This window comes from Cyprinodon tularosa, unplaced genomic scaffold (genome assembly GCF_016077235.1).
Source record: "Cyprinodon tularosa strain WSP-4 unplaced genomic scaffold, ASM1607723v1 ctg598, whole genome shotgun sequence".
Lineage (NCBI taxonomy): Eukaryota > Metazoa > Chordata > Actinopteri > Cyprinodontiformes > Cyprinodontidae > Cyprinodon > Cyprinodon tularosa.
Genome location: NW_024039338.1, coordinates 415,300 through 438,763, shown reverse-complemented (window position 1 = coordinate 438,763; position 23,464 = coordinate 415,300). Strand labels below are relative to the sequence as shown.

At 39.8% G+C, this 23,464-nt stretch overlaps 1 protein-coding gene across 1 annotated transcript in view; it reads left to right on the top strand.

Moving 5' to 3' along the window:
* Positions 1 to 9,524: 9,524 nt before the first annotated feature.
* xrcc4 (X-ray repair complementing defective repair in Chinese hamster cells 4) overlaps positions 9,525 to 23,464 on the top strand; it is a 51,531-nt gene continuing 37,591 nt past the window's right edge. The window contains exons 1-3 of the mRNA XM_038306945.1: positions 9,525 to 9,633; positions 14,973 to 15,116; positions 21,332 to 21,522. Coding sequence (XP_038162873.1) covers positions 14,975 to 15,116; positions 21,332 to 21,522 — 333 coding nt within the window. The 5' untranslated portion in view covers positions 9,525 to 9,633; positions 14,973 to 14,974. The remainder of the gene's footprint in view (positions 9,634 to 14,972; positions 15,117 to 21,331; positions 21,523 to 23,464) is intronic.

Below are 23,464 nucleotides of genomic sequence, written 5' to 3'. Positions count from 1 at the left end.
TGCAGATTCTGACCAATAAGTATGCTGGTTTTGTAGATGGGAGAAACACAGATGTTGAGCTCGGGATCTGAGTGATGCCAAGTGTCGATAAAAGCCTATCGACGATTCAGTGATCCTAATTTGTGCTACAGTAAAATCCTACTTACCTGCAGGAGCCTCTATAACTTCAACAGCATTGCTGCAGCAGTGTATTGCCTAGATTTGTATAAATTAAATTAAAGTGGTTAAACGCTGGAACACACAGGGCACAATGTAATGCCTGATCCAACAAAAAATCAGATTGTATAAATTTGTAATATTTTATAATGCATGGGGCTGCTCAGGCCGCATATGATTCTCTGCAAATGTGTTTGTGTAACTCCGACCGAGGTAGACCCTTGCTCTGTTTTGGTCAGACCAACGGTCCTATTTGATGGTGATGATGTTCTTTTTTATATCTCTCTTTGCAGGTGATGAAGAAGACTGATGTTTTGTCAATCTCTCCCTTCTGTCTTTTCTTTATTTGACCTTTTCTCTCTTTTTTTCCTACTTTAACAGTGTCCTCATAACATAAATGATTCCCTACATAAATCATAATAAAACTGTTTACATATATAAATCAAGCAGAGCACAACGGCGAAAGCCATGATGTTCCACTGGTGAGAGTAAAATCTGTTGGGTTCTTTCTAGCATTTAAGACAACATTTCTTATTACCACATTTCTAGACAGGACACCATAGGAAATAAAAAAAGAACCACGGTGCAATTTGATGGCAATGTCAAAAGATTGACAGGAATAGAGAGATTGTGACAGAGTAAAACACTGCCAGTTTGGAGAATTTTAAAAAGATCTGAATCACAGAGTAAAACAGCCAAGTTTGGCCCCATATAGGGTTGTCTAGAAAGACTCACTGTTTGTACAGTAGCAGCAATTCAAAATGGCCCTTCCCAGTTTATGGGCCCCCAAGTTCCTGGGGGCCCATACAACTATGTTTACATGTATGGTTAATACAACTATTACTTATTACCATTTCAAAACAAACTGTGCTAAGAGCAGTGTTGCCAATTTACAGCTTTTGTCGCTATATGTAACGACTTTTCAGCACTTTTTTTCAATAAGGCACCTAGCACCAAATCTAGCGCATTTTTTCTGCTAGTGGAGACTTTGGGGACAACATCTAAAAGCAGCGAACTCTGCTCTCCAGAGCAAGTAGATTGGTAACCCCGCCTCCTGCTCTCCTCTATCTTGTCTGCTGTCATGATTCATGCAGCTATTATTTCATCCAAATGAAAAATGGAGAACAGATAAGCAGATCATGGCTTGTCTACAGTGAAAAGAAGGACTGGGTTATTTACTTTGGCCTTTTTGGAAACACAGGAAGGAGCAATCAGCTAAGTGAGCTTAGTGCTTGGAAAAAATCTTTCATTCCTTTAGAGACAGCATGAAAAGTCAGCTGAGTACAAAACATAGAGAGGAAAACAAGATAAGGGACAAGAAGAGAGGGACACAACCTAGAACAAATTATGTCTAGTCTACTAACAATTCTGTGTAATAGATCTGTTTTATGTGTTGTCTTCTCTATTCAGAGGGCCCCCTGCCTGTTTTTGCCTAGGGTCCCAAATTTCCTATATCTGCCCCTGATCACTGGTTTCAAGTTCTGTTAAAAATCTGTTGAAGAAATCGATGTTATGCATCAAATGTAAGGACAGATAAGGTTGTGGATGTATGTGATGGATTGTGAGGTGAAACGGAAGCCCCAAATAAACGTAGTTTCCTGAAAACGAAAAGACATCTAAAAACGGTCTGTTTGTAACAGCTTTACACCCTGGAAAAGATAAGCTATACATTTAGTATTTACCCAGGTTATCTCTTTCTACTATAACAGTTTTCTATAATCTAAAACCTTTTAGTGAGACCCAAAAGCAAAGAAACACAAGAACTATGGAAAGGAGGTCCTCATTTTCTCAACACCGTAGATAGATATACCAGTTACATTGAAACATGCACTTAAAAACTATGACTTTATTTTCAGTTTTTTTTCTTTAGCTGAAAGAGAACTGAGAGCCAAATAGGCCTCAGAAACTAACCACAGCTTTTAAAGTCATCCTCAGGCAGCTACCAGGAAATGCTCATTACCCAAAGACTGAGCTGGAAGTCATTACTCAAACATCTATCCTGAAGAGCTCGACTCATGCTCAGAGTCATCCACATGTGTGAGCCTCAGGCAATTAGATACAGGTTATGCTAAAGACAGGAGGAAGGATCCCTGAGTGGAACAGGACCAGGAGATGAAAGTGATGTACGCTTAATGATGCTGGAGAGGAGATTAGTAAGTGAAGGCGCCTTGTGGATCTGTGGAGACTGTTGAAGCTAATAAATCTTTTCTGTCTGTACAGCTCTATAGGGCCATTACGGCTGTTCCTATGAGGCAACTTGGTTTTTCTCAGTCACATAATGAGTTTAACAAGAAGACATCAGAAACAATGTTTTACCTTCCTGAGAATATTACTGTGACTATGTATTCAATTAAAACTTTTCTTTTAATTTTTCAGAAATGTCTTGATTATTATGGGAATATCAGAAGAAAAATACTTTAACTAAGCTCTTTGAGACTCTATTTCAGTAAAAGAAAACATTGGGCATCTTTCTTTAGCAGTTGCAACAGTAGATGTCTCCATCTCCCTGGCAGCCTACTTCTTCAATATTCATGCATTTTCTGTAGTATTCCTCTCTTCCTACCGTATCGCAGCTCAGTTTGCATCATGCTTTTTTCAGTCTTGCAAGCCGCCTGTTTTTTTCTGAAAAAACATTTGTGTCTTATTCACACATTTGTCACGTCTTGGTTGGTGTTTGTGGACCCAAATGCAGAGGCAGAGGTGAGTTCTTGCAAATTTAATCAAAGGTAACAGTTTAACAAAGGTAGGAATCCGAAAATCCAACTAAAAACGTAAAGCAAACCAGAACCATGGAGACATCAGGGGAAACCAAACACGAGGAGCCGGGGAGAGACGAGGTATGAAGACAACAACATGAGAAGCCAGCAACGACAAGGAACCAACCAGGAGTGACTGCAGAGGGGGAGTATACACTCCCCGGCCACTTTATTAGGTACCCCATGCTAGTAACGGGTTGGACCCCCTTTTGCCTTCAGAACTGCCTCAATTCTTGGTGGCATAGATTCAACAAGGTGCTGGAAGCATTCCTCAGGGAGTTTGGTCCATATTGACATGATGGCATCACACAGTTGCCGCAGATTTGTCGGCTGCACATCCATGATGCGAATCTCCCGTTCCACCACATCCCAAAGATGCTCTTTTGGATTGAGATCTGGTGACTGTGGAGGCCATTTGAGAACAGTGAACTCATTGTCATGTTCAAGAAACCAGTCTGAGATGATTCCAGCTTTATGACATGCCGCATTATCCTGCTGAAAGTAGCCATCAGAAGTTGGGTACATTGTGGTCATAAAGGGATGGACATGGTCAGCAACAATACTCAGGTAGGCTGTGGCGTTGCAACAATGCTCAATTGGTACCAAGGGGCCCAAAGAGTGCCAAGAAAATATTCCCCACACCATGACACCACCACCACCAGCCTGAACCGTTGATACAAGGCAGGATGGATCCATGCTTTCATGTTGTAGACGCCAAATTCTGACCCTACCATCCGAATGTCGCAGCAGAAATCGAGACTCATCAGACCAGGCAACGTTTTTCCAATCTTCTATTGTCCAATTTCGATGAGCTTGTGCAAATTGTAGCCTCAGTTTCCTATTCTTAGCTGAAAGGAGTGGCACCCGGTGTGGTCTTCTGCTGCTGTAGCCCATCTGCCTCAAAGTTCGACGTACTGTGCGTTCAGAGATGCTCTTCTGCCCACCTTGGTTGTAACGGGTGCTTATTTGAGTCACTGTTGCCATTCTATCAGCTCGAACCAGTCTGGCCATTCTCCTCTGACCTCTGGCATCAACAAGGCATTTCCGCCCACAGAACTGCCGCTCACTGGATGTTTTTTCTTTTTCGGACCATTCTCTGTAAACCCTAGAGATGGTTATGCGTGAAAATCCCAGTAGATCAGCAGTTTCTGAAATACTCAGACCAGCCCTTCTGGCACCAACAATCATGCCACGTTCAAAGTCACTCAAATCACCTTTCTGCCCCATACTGATGCTCGGTTTGAACTGCAGGAGATTGTCTTGAACATGTCCACATGCCTAAATGCACTGAGTTGCTGCCATGTGATTGGCTGCTTAGAAATTAAGTGTTAACGAGCAGTTGGACAGGTGTACCTGATAAAGTGGCCGGTGAGTGTGTGTAGCTGATTGAGACAATGGCAGGGCTAACGAGCTGACAGGGAGCAGGTGTGAGGAGACAACGAGGGAGCCAGGGGGAAAGGAACACACACAACAGAGGGCAACAGAGGAAAACCTGAGAACTAACATAAATCTAGAAACTACAACAAAATAGGAATTAAACCAATAAAACTAGGAAACATGGAGCAAAGTAAAGCACAACATAACCGAAACCATGACAACATTATCTTCCATCCTCCTTTTGAACATAGTTGGTATTCTAACAAAAGATAGCAATGTCCCTAGAAACCGTAATAAGTTATGACCTTAATACACTGTACAATTTTTTCAGTTGTGGCACGCAGCTACAGCTCACACTGTACGACGAAACTGCAGGGTTTAAATGTTATAGCTCACAATGTATGTTCTCACACTGTGCGAACTGACGCTCTGATGCCTGATACCTGCTCACACTGTCTAAAAATCACGTCGGACTCAGCTCTGCAGTGAGATGGTGCTAATCCGACATGTCTATCCGGAAACCAAATGAGTAGAAGAGGAAACTGAACAAACGTGGCTACTACAGTCTGTCAATTTTACAGAAAGAACTTCATTTCACTCACACCCAGAGATGGCAAAAGTACTCACTTTCCGTACTTGAGTAAAAGTACAGGTACTTGTGTTAAAAAATACTCTGGTAAAAGTGGAAGTACTGATTAAACTTCTTTACTCAAGTAAAAGTAACAAAGTACAGGCTTGTAAATTTACTTAAAGTATAAAAGTAAAAGTAGAAACCACTTTTTCATGCCGTTTCCTACATTTTAAATGGATGTCTGCCAATAGGACTAGATCTCTGTTGTGTTCATTTTCAATCATCTCGTCGTCCATGCTACTATGCTAACACCAGCGCCACCAAGCTGCAATGATTTGCCGCCAATGAATACCGCCGAATCTGTCGATTCATCTTGTAGTGGTGCGTCAAATGCAACGTAGATTCCCATCCAATTAGACTGAATTTGGTATTGATGACGTGAAAAATAATAACGGTAACTCCATTGAAATGATTCAAAACTAAAGTAACGAGCCAATTTTTTTAAAATGTAAGGAGTAGAAAGTACAGATATTTGTGTAAAAATGTAAGGAGTAGAAGTAAAAAGTCGCCATAAAAATAAGTAGTAAAGTAAAAATCACTGCATGAAAAGTGAGATTTTCGTCCCCGTAAACCCCCGTAAACTCCCGCAGATCTGCCTGATTTTCGTCAGTTTCCGACAATTTGCAACCCGTGCTTGTCCGCGTTTGTCGTGCCACAAATTGTCGGAAACGTACCATGAGGTATGTGGAGAGCGATCAGCTGTACTAATGGCCCTAATTAGCATATGAATGCAGTAAACCCGCGCGGCTGGCCAGGTCTGGCTTGAATAACCTTCTCAGTATTGGCTGAAACCACTATTCTCAAACAAGTGAAATCGCTCGTGATTGGCAGCAAAACCAAACGTGGCCACGCCAGGCTTTAATTTTCTTACTGAGTATTGGACGGAACCACTTCTTTTTAAACAAGTAAAGTCGCTCGTGATTGGTTGGCATATATATATATTTACATATAAATTTACATATATATATTTATTCATATATATATATATTTATTCATTCATATATTTATTCATTCATATGATGTGTATTTATGTTATCCTACACTACTACACAATTATTATGCTACCATCAAGGACATGAATGAATTTATACAGGAAATGAAGATTTGCCAGGAAGCTGTTTATGCAAAGAAAGAGCTTTATTAAAACACACACAACTATATACAACGCGTATCCAAACACATGCGTTTCTAAAAATTACAACTCCGTGAACGGTCCGTTTGCTTCCTCGGGGTTGGAGGTAACTGGCAGCATTCCCTCCGAGGCAGGTCCGATGTGCAGATGCCTACTGTGCGTGGCCCTGCACTTCGGCATCACTTCTAACCGGGACTGCAGCTTAACACAGAGTTCAGTGAGATCCGGCCTACGAAATGGCGGCGACCGTACAATCCATCCAGAGACACCGCCGAGGAAGGCGGACTTCCAGAGTTCCACTTCCTCATCTGCTAGCACACTCTGCCTCGCTTTCAGCAGCTGAAAAAAAAAACAATGAATCAGTGCTCTGCGTATGGACACAACACATCTATCAATTCACCTGAAAAATAGTCACCAAATAAAGTCTTACCCTCTTTCTTCTGGCCTGACTCCGAGCAGATTGCCTCCGCACGCAGCGTGTTGGCTGGCTGCGTATATCTGAAGCTCCTGCATACCGTCTGAAAATACGTCTTACAGGCAGCTGGAAAACAATTAAATGAGAGTGGTATGAATAAAAAAATCAAACGCAAGTCACAGTAACAAGGAAGGAGAAAACATTAAAACAAGTCACTTACACACAATGTGGTCTTTATCAACATCGTGCAAATCTGGACTTGCTGATATGGCTCCGAGCAAATAGGAGGTCTGTGAAAACAAAATGTACAGCTATGATCGGTATCCATCCGTATCCATTGCCTTTTACCGCAGAATGAAAGCATATTCTTTAAATCTTACCCTTGCTCCGGTTCATAGCGCCTGCAATTAGTCTCCGAGTTGTGAAGACGGCGTACTGCTTCCTGTGAATCACAAAAAATACACTTTAATAAAGCTTGTTCTTGCAAGGCTAGGCTAGATAGGCTAATAGCTAGGCTGCTATTAGCCATAGCTTAGGCTAGGCTGCTTTTAGCCTAGCAGGCAGTAATCGAACATATATTTACCGCTAGCATCTCTTCTTTGAGTTCGTCTTGTTCGATGCAGAGTCGCCATCGCGTCCAAGAGGAGTTTTACCCCGAAATCCAGACGCTCCAGACCGCTGCACAAAGCAAAGCATCCATCCTCCACTGTGGCTGCAGAGCTCCGCTCTGAGTTTCTTGGAGATCGTACAGAGCATGCGCGAGATGAACCAGGGTTTCCGCGGATCAATAAAAATAATTAAAAAATCATTCTTTTTTTTTTTTTTTTAAATCAAGGCCTTAATTGGCACTAAAATTATTTAAATATGTTTATCGAAGTATTTATAATTCTTTAATAAAAAATGCTTATAAAAACAATTTCGTCAGATATATTATATCGCTCCAGGCGGAGAAAAAGCTAGAGGATATATATATACGTATATGTGTGTGTTTACATACATACAGGAGTCATGGAACTGTGCTTACAGCTCCTTCATATTTCATGTACACTAATAACTTGTGTACATGGTTCTTGATGATGGCATTAAAATCATTTCAAATAGCATTAAAATAGCATTAAATTAGAGTCACTCATTCCTGTATGAACCCTGTGAGCGCTTAATTTAATATGACATATTAAAAAAATCCCACCATCATCCAGCATATGTTCAGTTTCTGCCCAAATATATATTTATATTTTTGTAGATTTTTGTAACGGGGATAAGGATAATTCAAAACTGCTTTTTTTTAATGAACTTGTTCACTACTCCCAAACTCAGCCTCTCTTTTCATTCCTGTAATAAGAAGTTTCTTTTGAATGGATTTGATTAAAGTTTAAGTCCCTCGGTATAAAATAAATATTTTGATGGAGATGAGAAATCTGCTTCCTCGTTGGTGAATAACCAATAGTTTGGATCCAATCATTTAAATAAACGGTGTTAGTTTTTTTTTTTTATATATAAGAATTGTGCTATAATTTCTAGTCACCGATCTGTTGCTGCTATATTTTAATTTGACGAACCGGAATTTGTCGATGTTCTTTTTCCTGTTTGGTGCGATTGCAATTGCGGATCTTGACCTGGCCGGACCGTATGACCACAGTGTACCAATCTTCTCATGGCTACTTCCAACAGGATAATGCGCCATGTTATAAAGTGAATCATCTCAGACTCATTTCTTGAAACTTTTCCACTTAAGTAATTGTGAATTGAGCATATTGACAGATAACATTTTATTTTTTATCTTAAATGCAATTTTTTTTTTTTATAATTACGGCTCTAAATGTATTGCTCTGTCAGCTCACAGCATGTTCATTTACATGTTAAAGCCTCCCCTAGAATTCCATGGGGGGGAGGCATGGGGGGAACACTGCCTAAGAGAGTCCACGTCAATTTCTGACAATTTACGGGGGTTTTCGGCGAAGCCTGCAAATTGTCGTAAACTGCCGCTAACCTGAAGTTCCACGACAATCTACAGTGCCGCATATTGACGAAAATCCCACTTTTCATGCAGTGAATATCAGAAAAATCTACTTGAGTACAGTAACAAAGTATTTGTACTTCGTTACTTCCCATCTCTGCTCACACCCCGCCATGTTTCTGTGTTTTCATCTGGAGGACGAAGAAGACGAATCCTTGTTTGTGCATTAAACGATTTCTCCACGACTGCCGACTGAATTTCAAACATATTTGATTTTCTCCTGACCTTACGATTCCTGATCGGGAGGTGGTCGTGAAAGCTGATAGCCCCTAATTACCCCCTGTATATTACACGATGCATACAATGAATTGAATCAAATTGAATAGATTCAAATTAATAAATTAGACTTTTAAGTCATAATTATGAGATACAAAATCATAATTATGAGTTAAAATGTCATAATTATGAGATATTTAACTTTCAAACTTTGTATCTCATAATTATGAATTTCTATTTGGCTTTTTTTTTCAATGTGGCGGAAACGGGCTTCCATAGGTAAGGGAAAGAAGAGATATTTGTACAACGTTCACAATAGCATATCAGGGACAAAAGTGCAAGGATCATATTTGAGAGAAGAAACAGTTAGTGCAAGAGTTATGTTAGACATGATTGTCCTACCTCAATAGTTCTTTGCACATGATAGGGAAACATGCAGTTGGGAAATATTAAGTTGGCAAGGAAGAGAAGACAGTTAAACATGTTATCTTAAGATGTCGACATTCTGCAACAGGTGGGTTTGGATAGCGGTTGAAGGGATTAAAAAATAATGTAAATGTGTTCTTTAAATAATATGTTGGGGTGTTGTAACAGACCACATGTGAATGCTCTAGTCTAGTCTATGGCACAAGGCTTTATATGAGGATATTATTTACTGTTTTCAGTTGTTTTATTTATTTATTTATGTTTTTTTTTTTTGTATACACAAATAACACTGTATACATATGTATCCTTGCCCATACTTCGAAACAGTAGTTGGCGGTAATGCCCCTTTAAATTGGTGCCAAGTTAAAATTTAATGAAGAAGAAGTGTCGCTCTTTGATTACGTCACTCAGCTTTTTGTTTTGAATCTCCCAGGCGGTGGTCGCTTCATACAACAGAGCCGGTTTTCTCTGTAAGTGTTCGGCGAGGACGTCGCTCTTCAATTTAAGGTAGAAAAAGACTCCTGTTTTGTCTGGTATTAGAAGTGGTCCTGAGCTCTTCAGCATGCTTCTGTTGTTGTATCAAACTTTAGCGGTTCCGTGTTTACAAATAGCTCGTGCATGTTTAGCGCTGGAAGCTAACTGCTATCTCCTCTTATATCTGCCTCTTTTTATTTATTACGGGACAGATATTTATGACTTCCCCTTTTAGCTGTTAGATTTTATATATATGGAGATTCACACTTTATTGGGGTTTGAATATGGGGGATCAATACAGAGAAGAGCAACTTTAGGAAGGGTTTCTTACGTAAACGCGACCGCCATATTGGAAGGGTAGACTGCATGACAGAAGGTATGTTACGATCTGGGTTTTTCTGTGGAAAATGTTTGGTGGGGTACAGAATTGCACTCTCCAGACCTTCTGTTTCTTCACTTGTTTGTATAAAAACACAGGCACCGGTTCCATCTAACTTTAATTCAATTCAGTTTATTTCTATAGCGCAAAATCAAAACACATGCCATTTAAGGCACTTTACAGTTCATCAGATCGTCCAGTCAGATTTATTCAGACTTTTCTATCTAAGGAAACTAGTTGATTGCATCGACTCATTGACTCTTCAGCAATCGGTCTGCGCCAGGTGACGTCAATGTTTACCTCGGGCGCGGTGCATCGTGGGAAAACCACCATATTATGTGGAAAGTCGAGACAACCCACACGCGGCTGTTCTTTCGGCATTTACCAGAAATGACACGATCGTGTTGTGTGAGAGGCTGCCGGTGTCGTGCCAAGGTAGTTATCCCTGCGAAAATTTGTATCCCCTCGTCGGGAGCGCGCACGGAGTAGGAAGAACAACCCGAGTTAACTCCGCTTCAATTCCAACGTGCAGAACTTGAAATGTGAAAGGTTTTACGTGTATGAAAGTTGAGCTTTACTGTTTAATTTTTTTACTTCACGTGTTTTAGCAGAATATCGCCAGTGATATTGATCTAAAACTAATAATAAAACACAAACGTTTGCTTGAAAGCTGGTCGCTGACAGCAGTGTCTACTCCTCCCTCTGAAAGCAAACAGATCCTTGTTCTTTTCCACACGTTCATTCAAAAAATCTCTCATTGTTTCACAGTGTCCAAATGTTCTCATCTCATTGAAAACTGTTGTAAACCATATACTTGTAATAAAAATGAAATAGAAAATGGAGTGCACGTGTAATCATTAAAGACTTTATGCATAAGGAAAATAATTTTTTCCTGGTTGAAATTTAGTACTTAAATCTATATCTGTGTTTATATTAACGTACAATTTATCTATGTTGTACTATCCTTTATAAACAGTTTGTCTTCTAACATCAGCCGTTTTATTTCATCCCATATTGCAAGAACTGGCAGTATGGGATGAAATAAAACCTGCTGTAATCTGTTCCCCCTGTCTAAATCAGACAAAAAAGGTCCCAGTTTTTCCATTTTTGGCTTATAAACATCTTTTATGATGACAACTAACCTCTGAAACTTTGGAGTTGATTGACCTTTATTTCTTAAAGTTACAAGGGGGGAACAAATTATAGCAGGCCACCTGCCATAATCTGTTCCGCCTGTCTAAATCAGGCAAAAAAGGCCCCAGCTTTTCCATTTTTGGCTTATAAGCATCTTTTATGATGACAACTAACCCCTGAAACTTTGGATGTGATAGACCTTTATTTCTAAAAGTTATAAGGGGGGAACAAATTATAGCAGGCCACCTGCTATAATCTGTTCCGCCTGTCTAAATCAGGCAAAAAAGGCCCCAGCTTTTTCATTTTTGGCTTATAAACATCTGTTATGATGACAACTAACTCCTGAAACTTTTGATGTGATGGACCTTTATTTCTTAAAGTTATAAGGGGGGAATAAGCATTTTGGCTTATAAGCATCTTTTATGATGCTTATAAGCCAAAAATGAAAAAGCTGGGACCTTTTTTGCCTGATTTAGACAGGGGGAACAGATTACAGCAGGTTTTATTTCATCCCATATTGTCAATTGTGGCAAAATGGGATGAAATAAAATGGCTGATGTTAGAAGACAAACTGTTTATTAAGGATAGTACAACATAGATAAATTGTACGTTACTGTAAACACAGATATAGATTTAAGTACTAAATTTAAACCAGGAAAAAAATATTTTCCTTCTGCATAAAGTCTTTAATGATTACACGTGCAGTCCATTTTCTATTTCATTTTTATTACAAGTATATGGTTTACAACAGTTTTCAATGAGATGAGAACATTTGGACACTGTGAAACAATGAGAGATTTTTTTAATGAACGTGTGGAAAAGAACAAGGATCTGTTTGCTTTCAGAGGGAGGAGTAGACACTGCTGTCAGCGACCAGCTTTCAAGCAAGCGTTTGTGTTTTATTATTAGTTTTAGATCAATATCACTGGCGGTATTCTGCTAAAACATGTGAAGTAAAAGAATAAAACAGTAAAGCTCAACTTTCATACACGTAAAACCTTTCAAATTTCAAGTTCTGCACGTTGGAATTGAAGCGGAGTTAACTCGGGCTGTTCTTCCTACTCCGTGCGCGCTCCCGACGAGGGGATACAAATTTTCGCAGGGATAACTACCTTGGCACGACACCGTACGGTTATTTCGCATTATGCTTACTTTTTTCCATATAGTCAGAGAAACAAACTCAATCCTTTAGTCCTTCGTTTACCTATGCTGCGGTTGTTTACACTACGCCTTTTCCACCAAAAATGGCGTCTTAGCAACAAATGTCACGTGACTGGCGGAGACCGATCCCTCACACTAAGCATGCTTGTAGCGACAGTGGAGAGGAAAAACTCCCTTTGAACAGGAAGAAACCTCCAGCAGAACCAGGTTCAGTGTGAGCAGCCATCTGCTGAGGCCGACTGGGGTTCAAGGAGACAGAAGCAGAGATAAAAAAAAAAAGCAGCTGTATAAGGCAGCACCATCCAGGTTTGATTCATGAAAACCTTGAGGTAGATGGTCTTCTGTACCTTGATAAAGTATGGCATGAAATAATCAAAACTGAAAATCTACAAAATGGCAAGTTTTTTATTAAGTTAATTATTTGGTCTGTAATTTTATAATCTGAAAATAAAATAGAATATTTAAAAAATAGACAATTTCCATTCAAAACCTGTGCATGTTATAGTCATGCAGATTTTTGTTTTATTAACCCTGGATATCTTTAAAAAAAAAAAAACAATACTAATATAAATTAAAAGTACATGAACATTAATTATAACACAGTTTGTTCCATTGAATATGGGAAACTGTTTAGCAAAAGGGCATCCAGTATTTATATAGTTAAGAGTTTAACTTTAGGTGCAAACATAGGTAAACGTTACATCTAAACCTGGCAACTAAGTTATAACGGTAAACCTGTGCTCAAAGCTACGCCTTTCAGAGTTGAACAGTTGCTATTTAGTTTAATTCAGTGTGATTAAAATGTATTTAGTAGGGCTGAAATAAATAAGCGGATTAATATTACTTAATGGATTATTGAAATAATTGTCAACCAATTTAATAATGTATTAATTTTATACTGGAGTGTAGAGACTATATTATACATTTAGCTGACATAGAAACACACTTAGAGCAGTAAATCTACAAAATTTGAAAAAAAAAAAAAGGAATTTTTTTCTTTTATTTGTCTGATATGCTCTACCTAGAACTCCTCAAGTGGAAAAGTTTCACCTGGTTTGATTCTGTGAAAAAAATCACCTTTAAGAAACCTTTTACTAACTGATTATTAAGAGAAAAGATAATTACAGATTATTTGATTTGCAAAATAATCGTTAGATGCAACTCTAGTATTTTAGTATTAGTATTTAGTGTACTAAGGAGTTGTTTTGTTTTTCCGCCGGTCCAGTGTGGGCTGGCTGCAGCTATGGATTAGGGTTCCAAATGTCTGCATGAGCTGCAATAGTAATTTCATTCCTGACTGCCTGTAGCAGCAAATAGAGTGGACTAATAGTGGGTTATCCTTGAGTTGCACCGACCCGATACCCGTTTCTGATATCGCCTCTGGTACTGACTAAAGCCGGTCATGCACTGTACAAGATTTATTTTTTTTTTGCCCTTTTCCAGCCAATTCTCCAGTCATGCGAGAATCTTTTGATGGGACCGACTTTCAGCCTGATCGTGCATCGTGTAGTGTACAGGGGGGGTAACGAAGGCCTGTCATAAGGTGGTCGTGGGGAAATCGCGCAGTACGAAAACAGGAACTCTTCTTCTTCTTCCTCTTAGATGTAAACAAAGAAGCATGGCGGGGGTGCGAGTGAAATGGGGTTCTTTCTGTAAAATTTAAATTTTTTACGGCTTTCAGCATAAAATTGCACAGATTGCCAAGGCAGCGCGTTTAACTCCAACACTGTGGAGCTGAGCCCTACCTGGTTTTTAGACGAACAGTGTGAGCAGGTAAATCGCATCAGAGCGCCGGTTCTTACAGTGTGAGACAAACAGCTCACTGTATTAATGTATAATGTAGCTCACTGTACGATGGGAAAAATCATACAGTGTACGGCTTAATGATCACATAATGTTGATAAGATATCGGAGATCCAGTCCATTACACTTTACATTGAACTGTTCTATTTCTTTTTGCTGCTTACTTGTTAATTAATAATATAAGATACATTTATATCTGTGTTAATTATATAGGGGCATGTGCTGTTAATTAGCTATATGAATGTGTGTCTATCCATACCAAATGACCAAATACATTTTTTTTTATGTTTTAGGTTTGAAACAATTAATTGGATGAATCAGTTATTGAAATAATAATCAATTGATTTAGTAATTGAGTTATCATTAATGCCCTTAACGGCCATCGTTAACAGCTGGTTTAATTTAATAAAAAAAAACGTCTTCAAACTTGGAAACAAAGTCTAGCGGATTGTTTTTTTTAACTGTTTTAAATACACATCAAGTACAATGACAAATACTGTTGTTTAAATTTTAATTAGTAGGTGTTGGTCACCTTGATGCAACATTTTAGGCAGTGTTTGAGTAGAGTTCTAGCTCCAAGTAGTGTTTTTAATCCACCAATGATTACACTTTCATTTATCTTTACAGATGCTATGAGCTGTTTGGGCACTAAAGACAGTTAGTCAATATCCATGGTGGCCTTGAACAATGGAAGAAAAACAAATGCTGCTCCTAATTGCATTATTACACCTGATATAGCATTCTAATATTACAATAATCCTCCAGAACAATATACAGAATGTTTTACTGCAATGAGTTGGTTTAGGTTCAAATAGTTTTTTTTTTTTTTTGAACATTGGAAGCATCTGGAAACAGCAAATTGACTTTTTCCTGTTTGTGCTTTGTTTTTCTGCAGGGATGCACACATCAGTGCGTGAAATCCACTTCTCATCTCAGTCAGACGTCTCCTACTTTCTGCGAGTGGACTGGGAGGGGAGGAGTTTAGGCTTAGGCTTCAGTTTGATGCTGACTGATGGACAAAAGGCATGGAAAGGAAAAGGTAAAAGACAATCCTTACCAGATTTCATTGAAGAAAAGATTCTTGCTTATGTAGAAATATGTCTTTAGGCTAAGGGTGCTCCGATTGATCGGTCACCGATCGTTATCGGCTGATAACGGCTTTAAATAGTTTGATCGGCGGTTTCTATAAAGGCTGATCAGATGGGCCGATGAGACGCACTACTTGTTGAATTCACTCCTCCGATTCCTCTAGGGGCGCTGTAGTTGCTCTGCATCGGTACGCGACTGGAAGTGGGGAAGAAGAAGAAAACGGACAGTCCGTTTTCTTGTGGTGAGGCAAGTTTGGGAGCGACTGGCACCGAGCCCCCAGAGAAAGTACCACGAGCTGGCTCCTGACACGCTATAGTTGTAGGATGAAGACGGGGAACATGGTGGCGGTGACATCAGCAGCTCAACATCATCGCAGATGAACCTCTACCTATCAGAGCCAGTCATCCCACGGAGCGGACAGCCGCTTGTTTTTTGGCGAGACAATAAAAGTCGTTTCCCCGCTCTCGCACAAGCAGCCCACGCCTACCTCTGTGCTCCATGCACAAGTGTAGATAGTAAGCGACTTTTTAGCACACCAGGGAATATTGTAGATGAGAAGAGGAACAAGCTGTCTGCCAAAAATGCAGAGATGCTTATATTTCTAAAGAAAAATCTGCCATTGATGCTTAACAAGTAAGCTTTAAGAGAAATGGCTTTACTAATCTCTATTCCTCTTCTTTCTAATTGACTCATTATTTCCATGCTGTGCACTTTAAATGTATGTAGATTTAAAGGAGCTAAAACACCATTTAAAGTTAGCATTTGTTTGAAATTTACAAAACTTTATTACTACTGAAAAATGTCTGCAGTGATTAAAAGGACATTTTAGATTTTGAGCTAGGACAAAAAGCCAAACAATTAATGATATATTATCTAAAGATGTGTGACTGTTCTGTCATGGCTTCTATTTTCAGTTAATTACCGCAGGACAAGCCTAAAATACATACCTTATGCCTTTTTATCATGGCATCCCAAAACATTTGATTTTGTTTTCTTTGCTCTGCACTTTAAGTTTAAAGGAGAAGTTCGGTTTTTAACACTTTTAGCCCATTTTCTGTAGTGTCCAGGATGAAATCGAATGATCGACACCAAAATTTTGACAATTGGTCCTGTCTCTGCTTTTTGGCTCATTTAGAATCAACCCCTGGCTGCTTCAGAACGGCTTCCATAGTGCATGCCCGATAATGTCCTTAAAACAACCTTAAACGTTCTTTTTTTTAAATATGCTACTCACCGGGTCGTCAGCGCTGTTCAATGACGTTCCAAAAAAAGTTTTGTAAAGAAAAAACGTTCCTGTAGTGTTTTATTTAGCATTTTGTAAATCCCATTGTGTTCTGTTGGAATAGTCAATATTCCCCTGCCACCGGAAACGGAAATGGGGCCTGTTTACACAGTTGTAGTCTTTTCGCTTCACTCTGTGTACTCCGACGTCGAGGTGCTAACGTCTCTGTTAAACACTTTAAAAAAATCTGAAAATGGAATACGAAAGGTGGATTCTTGATTCTCGACGTCGGAGAATCAAGAATAACGCTGCCTGTAGTGTCTTTAAAGGTCCAGCAGGTGTCAGTATTCTGTGAGACAGTATCAAAGCAGCATTATTAAACCATCACTGGTTGATTCCATATACAGGCATCACAAAGTGCTTTTTATAAATATGATGCCTGTCATTCAGGTCATAATCATTCCCAGCGGCGCAGAAAGTGGGTTTGCAGTTTATGCAACGCATAAGGACGCTGCACTGGGGGGGGGGCGTCAAAACCCCCTCTAGAAAAAATGTTTTTGTAGTTGGCATCTTCTAAATGGTCAATAACCAGTGATGGGACTAACGGCGTTGAAAGTAACGGCGTTACTAACGCCGTTACCTTGTTTTAGTAATGAGTAATCTAACTAATTACTTTGACTGTAACTATAACGCAGTTACCATTGCAGGCACCCCGTTACTGCGCGTTTCTCAGGTCGCACGATGAACCTTTTTTCATGATAGGACTCGTGCGCAGCTGCGTGAAGCTGACACCCCACCCACGTCAAAAAACTCTGCAAATAGACTGAATGGTTAGTGCAACGTTAGTGCAGATTTGTGCAGAAAAAAATATTGTTTGTGCTACTTTTGTTTAAGAGATATTAAAGATTATTTTTTAGGGCATCCAGAGGTGCGCGCCTTGTCATGAGAGAGGGGAGGATGAGAATGGCTGATGAATAGTGAGTTGGGTAGGTGGGTGTTTCTGCTGGCGGGTGTTAACGTACAGCACACACAGAGAGATGGGGAGATAGGATGACTCCAGCAGCAAAACAGCGTTTTCCTGATGGAAATACCGGTGTTATGTCGAGCTGCGTTTCCCCATCACATACGGTTTCCCCTGCATCTCCGCACAGCGCAGGTGGCACGAGTCACCGCGCAAGCGACAGGAAACGTGCATGCTCGCTAAAGGCGCGCAACAGTCGCCCTGTGCTCGTGCTACAGGGGAACTATGGAGAGCGTGAATGATCAAATGATAGCCTATATGGAGAAAGGGAGAAATCTGGATGGATGGATGCTCTGCCTTCTCAACCTACTGTATTTTTTATTTTAAACATTATTTGATGGCCTTTGTGGCAGGGATGGAGATCCATATTTTATGTCACAGGCAGAGTATACATCTGGAGAGATGGATGGATGGATGGAATGATAGATAGATAGATAGATAGATAGATAGATAGATAGATAGATAGATAGATAGATGTTGCAGTATCTCTAACAACCCAAACACACAGGATTTCAGAATTAGACATCCCCAGTTATTAATTTCACCAGATCTGAATGCCCTGTTAAAAAACTTCACATCGCGTTGATAGAAACCTTAGTCAGTCACATCTCTGATGTTGCTGCTATTTTCAAATATCCATTGCTGTAAAAACGTCCATAGCTGCATATTGGTTATTTATTCTCCATGTGCTCAGTTTGATATTGTTGAAACACTTTACAGGATTTTATTGTTTATCTTTTAACTCTTCACTATTATGTTATTCTTATCTGTTTTTCTAAGATCAACATTTGTGTGACCATGTTTTTCAATAATCCTTTTGCTGCTGTAAATTTGCTCAATTTGGGACATTAAGAGATTTTCTATTCTATTCTGTAAAAAGGGTAGAAAGGCATAAGTAAACCTAAACAATGTATGTATAAAAAATATATCTGCAAAATGTCTTATATTCACCAACAAAAAATACTTAGGAAATAAAAACAAAACTACTAGCTAAGCAAATTGTGCAAAATAAATAAAAATCCTATCAGATTTATAGTCCCCACTCTGCAGATGTATTAGAATCTGTCCTTAACTTCCAGCCAAACCCATTTACACAGTAACAGATAAAAACCTTTAGATAAATCAAACATTACCGCCACATATCTGACTCAATTACCATTAAAAAAGCTATTTTCATTCATTATTCACACACTTGTATTAGAAGAAACTGCACTTACAATATTCACAACTGTTTGGCGCCAAGTATGTTTTTCCTCTGAGAACAGAGCAGACTCAGACTTTGACAACTTTTATTGTTATTTTGTTTGTTTGTTGCTTTGTAGTGTATACAAAGCAAAATTTCATTCTGTACAGCTCTCATGACATTTCCGTTTCTTAACGTGCAGCAGTTATCAAATGTAAGCAGTGTGGGAGAAAAAACATGGTGCAAAAAATGCATTGATATGGAAGTTCAGAGCATTAAATATATATTATGCAAATAGGAACAGTCGGCTTGCTTTGACTCGCAATGAATCATGGGATATTAGGGGTGTAAATAATAATCGTTTTGTATCGATGCATCGACACGTCCGCAAGAGTATCGATTCATGTTTTTTTTCTTCCTCCGGGCTATTTTTATCCATTTGCTTCTGGACGTAATTCTCCCTCCCGTGCTGCGATGGCGCTATACGCTGTGGGTCTAGATACGGCCGAGGCGGCGAGGAAGTGGGGGCGAGTTTACTCCAATGACGGAGGGACATGAGGGCCAAAAAGAGCGGAGATCCAGCTGGAAAAAGGGTCCCAGCGTTCTCGCGCACCTCGCTCTTCTAGCGGGTCAAACTTCACGAGTTGTTTTCCGCCATTTTGGTCATAAAAACAAAACAAGCCAGAGTCTAATTGCACAAAAGCTTTCCCATAAAACACAGGACCGCAGCAGATCTACCGTATACAGAGAGTATTAAAAGAAAATGACATAAAAACATATTAACCTTCAACACAAGTAAACAGACAAGTGAAGCAGTCTAGTCTGTTTTACCTGTGTAAAGTTATGCTCAGTGGAAATAGCTTATTAAATATTTGAGGCTAGGTCTGGATTGTCTTATGCAATAATCTAATTTTGATCTAGTTTTATCTGCAGGTGTCTGTTTTTTAACCTTTGTCCAATGTTTGTTCAGAAAACAAGCTAGAATGTACATAAAAAGGGTTCTAGCAGTGGTGTGGATTCAGACTGAACACATCGGTTCCATACGACTTTTTAATCTCTAATCCGTTTTTTTTTTTTCATGTCACTCTGCGTATATAGAGGCTGCAACTAGGCAGGGTGAATTGATTCTTTTCACTTCTGTCTCTGTGCTGTACACAAATGTAAACGATTTCTCACATTTGACTTGGACCGATTATGAAAAGTTAAATATATACATTTAAAAAACACAGGCGCATTCTATAACTCGACTTTGTTTCCAAGTTTGTCGATGTCTCACTTCCCATCCAGGAAGATTTTTCTCCAAAAAATAAAAAAGAAATATATTTTTTCCTTAACACAAATGCAAATTAATATTCATTGTTTTGCAAATTAACAAATCTGCTGCTGTGAGTCAAAAATTCAACTTTACAAGTTATGCATTCATTTGCACTTTTGACACAAATGTCACAAAAACGATCTGTAATTGGTGGGTAGTACCCTCGATTGGACAGCATGGGGCGCTGCCTACTCCGTCAATCTGTAATAGGGGTGTAAATCACATCCATCATGGCGATTAAATTCAGTGTCGATTTCCTGACTGAATGATTCGATTATTTTCGATACTCAATTCGAATTCATTTGATTAATTGGTTCATGTTTATTTTTTTTATTTTTATATTTTTTTACCTTACAGGCTAGACAGTGTTTCAAATTTGAAATAAATCAATGAAAGCTGTAATATCGTTATGCATTTTATTTGAGAAACAACAGCAAATAACAGAAGTAGAAAAGTTGTACTACCCCAAGGCCTATTAAAACCTCATTCACTGAAAAATAATAATCCCTCTGCGAGTGCAATGCAATACCTCGGCTCCAGGCGTCCCCGCCCCCTCCACAGACGCTCCGCTGCTCCTCTCTGAAATTGTAGCTGACCGCAGACAGTGCAGCAGACAGGCGGCCGGCTTGTTTTGTTTTTATGACCGAAATTGCAGAAAACAACTCATGAAGTTTGACCCGCTAGAAGAGCGAGGTGCTCGAGAACGCTTGGACCCTTTTTCCACCTGGAAAGACTAAACTAAACTCGCCCCGACTTCCTCGCCGCCTCGGCCGTATCTAGACCCACAGCGTGTAGCACAGACCACGCTTCAATATTGAGCATAAATAAAAAATGTCTGCAACAATCTCACTGCGACACACTGCTGTAAGAGTATAACCAGGAAGCGAGGTAGGGAGCAAAATAGGTTTAGCGCCACCGCAGCACGGGAGGGAGAATTACACCCAGGAGCAAGTGGTTAAAAATAGACCAGAGGAAAAAAAAAAAAAAACATCAATCGATTCTCTTACGGACGTACCGATGCATCGATACAAAACAATTATTTACACCCCTTGTCTGTACTAACCGGAAATAAATATATTGCTTACTGCCATGTTGCCTTCAAAGGACGCAGCTGTCACTCAGTCAAAATAACCTTCATAGATCATCCCCATTAACTCTAAAGAGCTCTAAACGCCATGACCTCCTCTGACACGATTCACTGCTGGATCGGACGCAAAATCGGATTTGTTGATGTGAGGCTGTATCTCAATATGCTGAACCTCATGACATCACCTTTGACTTCAACTAGTTCTTTTTCAGTGGGATATACATTAGAAAATCTATCATAGATGTTTTCTTTTCAAGTGGGCTGTAATCTCGGTAGCAGCTGCCTTCTCAGAAAGATTCAACATCAAATATCTGCTCTCTGTGTTTAATGTGTACAGTGAGTGAAGATGAGGTGAATGATGAGGCAGAGGAGCTGGAGATGCCGACAGAGAGGTACATCCAGGACCTCCAGCAGGCTCTAACAGAACCAGAAAACTCCGCCTCTTACTGCTTCACCCTGAGGCCAGATTCACCGACCAGCAGCTGCCCTGTGACTCTAACGTACGAGAAAATGCAGAAGGACATCTCAGTGAGTACAACGTTTCACAAAATGTTTATCTCTTCTCAGTAAAAGGAGAATATAACACTGTTCAACTCAAAAGACAGGATTAGTTATATACTGTAGTACCTTCTAATTCGCTAATTTGTTTCCCACGATTTGAACCATCTGGCTTATGGAAAGGCTATTCTGTAGAGTTTTCCTCAATATGCCAGGGGCCGGAGGTCAAAGTTAGAAATCGAAGAGAAAGGGGCTAATTTTCATTAATTCAATTAAATTCAATTTCAATTCATTTCAGTTTATTTCTATAGCACCAATTCACAACGCACATCATCTCAAGGCACATTCCAGTTCAGCTAGATCATTCAGTCAGATTGATTCAAAGTTTTCTATCTAAGGAAAACCAGCTGATTGCATCAACTGATTGACTCTTCAGCAATCCCTCATATTAAGCATTCTTGTAGCGACAGTGGAGAGGAAAAACTCCCTTTGAACAGGAAGAAACCTCCAGCAGAACCAGGCTCAGTGTGAGCGGCCATCTGCTGAAGTCGACTGGGGTTCAAGGAGACAGAAGCAGACATAGAAAAAGAAGCATAGATACAAAAGGCAACTGTCAACCAGCTCCACAGGCGGCCCCCTCCAGGAAACACACAGCCAGGCCGACAAGCACAGAGCCAGCTCCCATGTCAGAGGATGAAGAGAGAACATCCAGCCAGTCATGGTCAGAGAAACCGGACTACACTGGAAAACATGCTGTCATTAGCACCAGCACATCCTAGCAGCAGCCACTACAGAAAACAAATGTCCTGAATTCACTCATTTTGACATTAATGTAACTGCAACTCTGAAATAAAGAGCTGACAAAGCCCCGCTCGTTTATCAGAAGCTTTGATGCTATGTTCACACCTCGCTTTGGGCAGCAGAAGCAGCTGCTTTACATGCAAAATCTATGGCTGACACGCATCAATGCGCATCAAAAGGGTCCAGCAAAGCGTCTGAGCAGCTGAAGCAACACCTCATGAGCTTCTGAGCATCTGAGGCGCGTGACGTGCTTCACAACCAGCAGATGCTGAAGTTGGAAAAATGTTACTTTTTCTACTTGATGCTCCACAACAGCCAATCAGAGAAGCTGAACTGACTGGCAGGGAAATAGACGCAGTACTGCAGATGCAGATCGCTATGATCACTCCTCTGAAACATGTTATTACCTCTAATGACTCCCCCCGGTTCTCAAAGTGCTGGCTTATTCATGGCAGCTGCTCAGCGGGGCTCGGCTGGGGCTCCCGCCAGGGGGTGGGGCGCCACTGGGGCCCATGGCGTCCATAAAATCTGTAATCCTCCCTGCGTGCATTATAATAAAGTTATTTATATGGATAAATCAAGGGGAACACTATGGCGATAGCCGTACTGCTCCACTTGTGAAAGCAAAATCTGTAAAAAAAAAAAAAAAAAAAAAAAAAAAAAGCTCTCTTTTTGGCATCAAGACAATTTTTCTTATTGCCACATCGCCAGACAGAACACATGCAAAAAAAAAAAAATGTTGGATCGGTTTATACTGAGGTAAGTTCTATAGTCCAGAAAAGGCTGCAACAATGAATAGAATTTAAATACATAAGAGCAGCGGTTCCCAAAGCGGATGTCTGAACCACCCCTGAGGTGTTTCAGATATGAAGCATACAGTTAAATAGTTAAATGCACAATTAAATTTTAATTTAATTATAAATTGTATAGGTTAAATTGCCATTTTGTAGCATTATCTTTTGGGTCATAGGCTGAAATGTTTATGAAACCATGTGTTACAATCAAGGCTACACAGATCATATACAGAGTGTTTTAATTAGGACCAATTTCCATTTGAATGTCCTTTAATGGAGGCGTCCATGTTTGTCAAAGAACACTACTGCCACCTACTGGTTAGTGATGTCACGGTGCAGTATCGGCTTTCAATCAAGTCCCAGTGCTGCATCTGGTG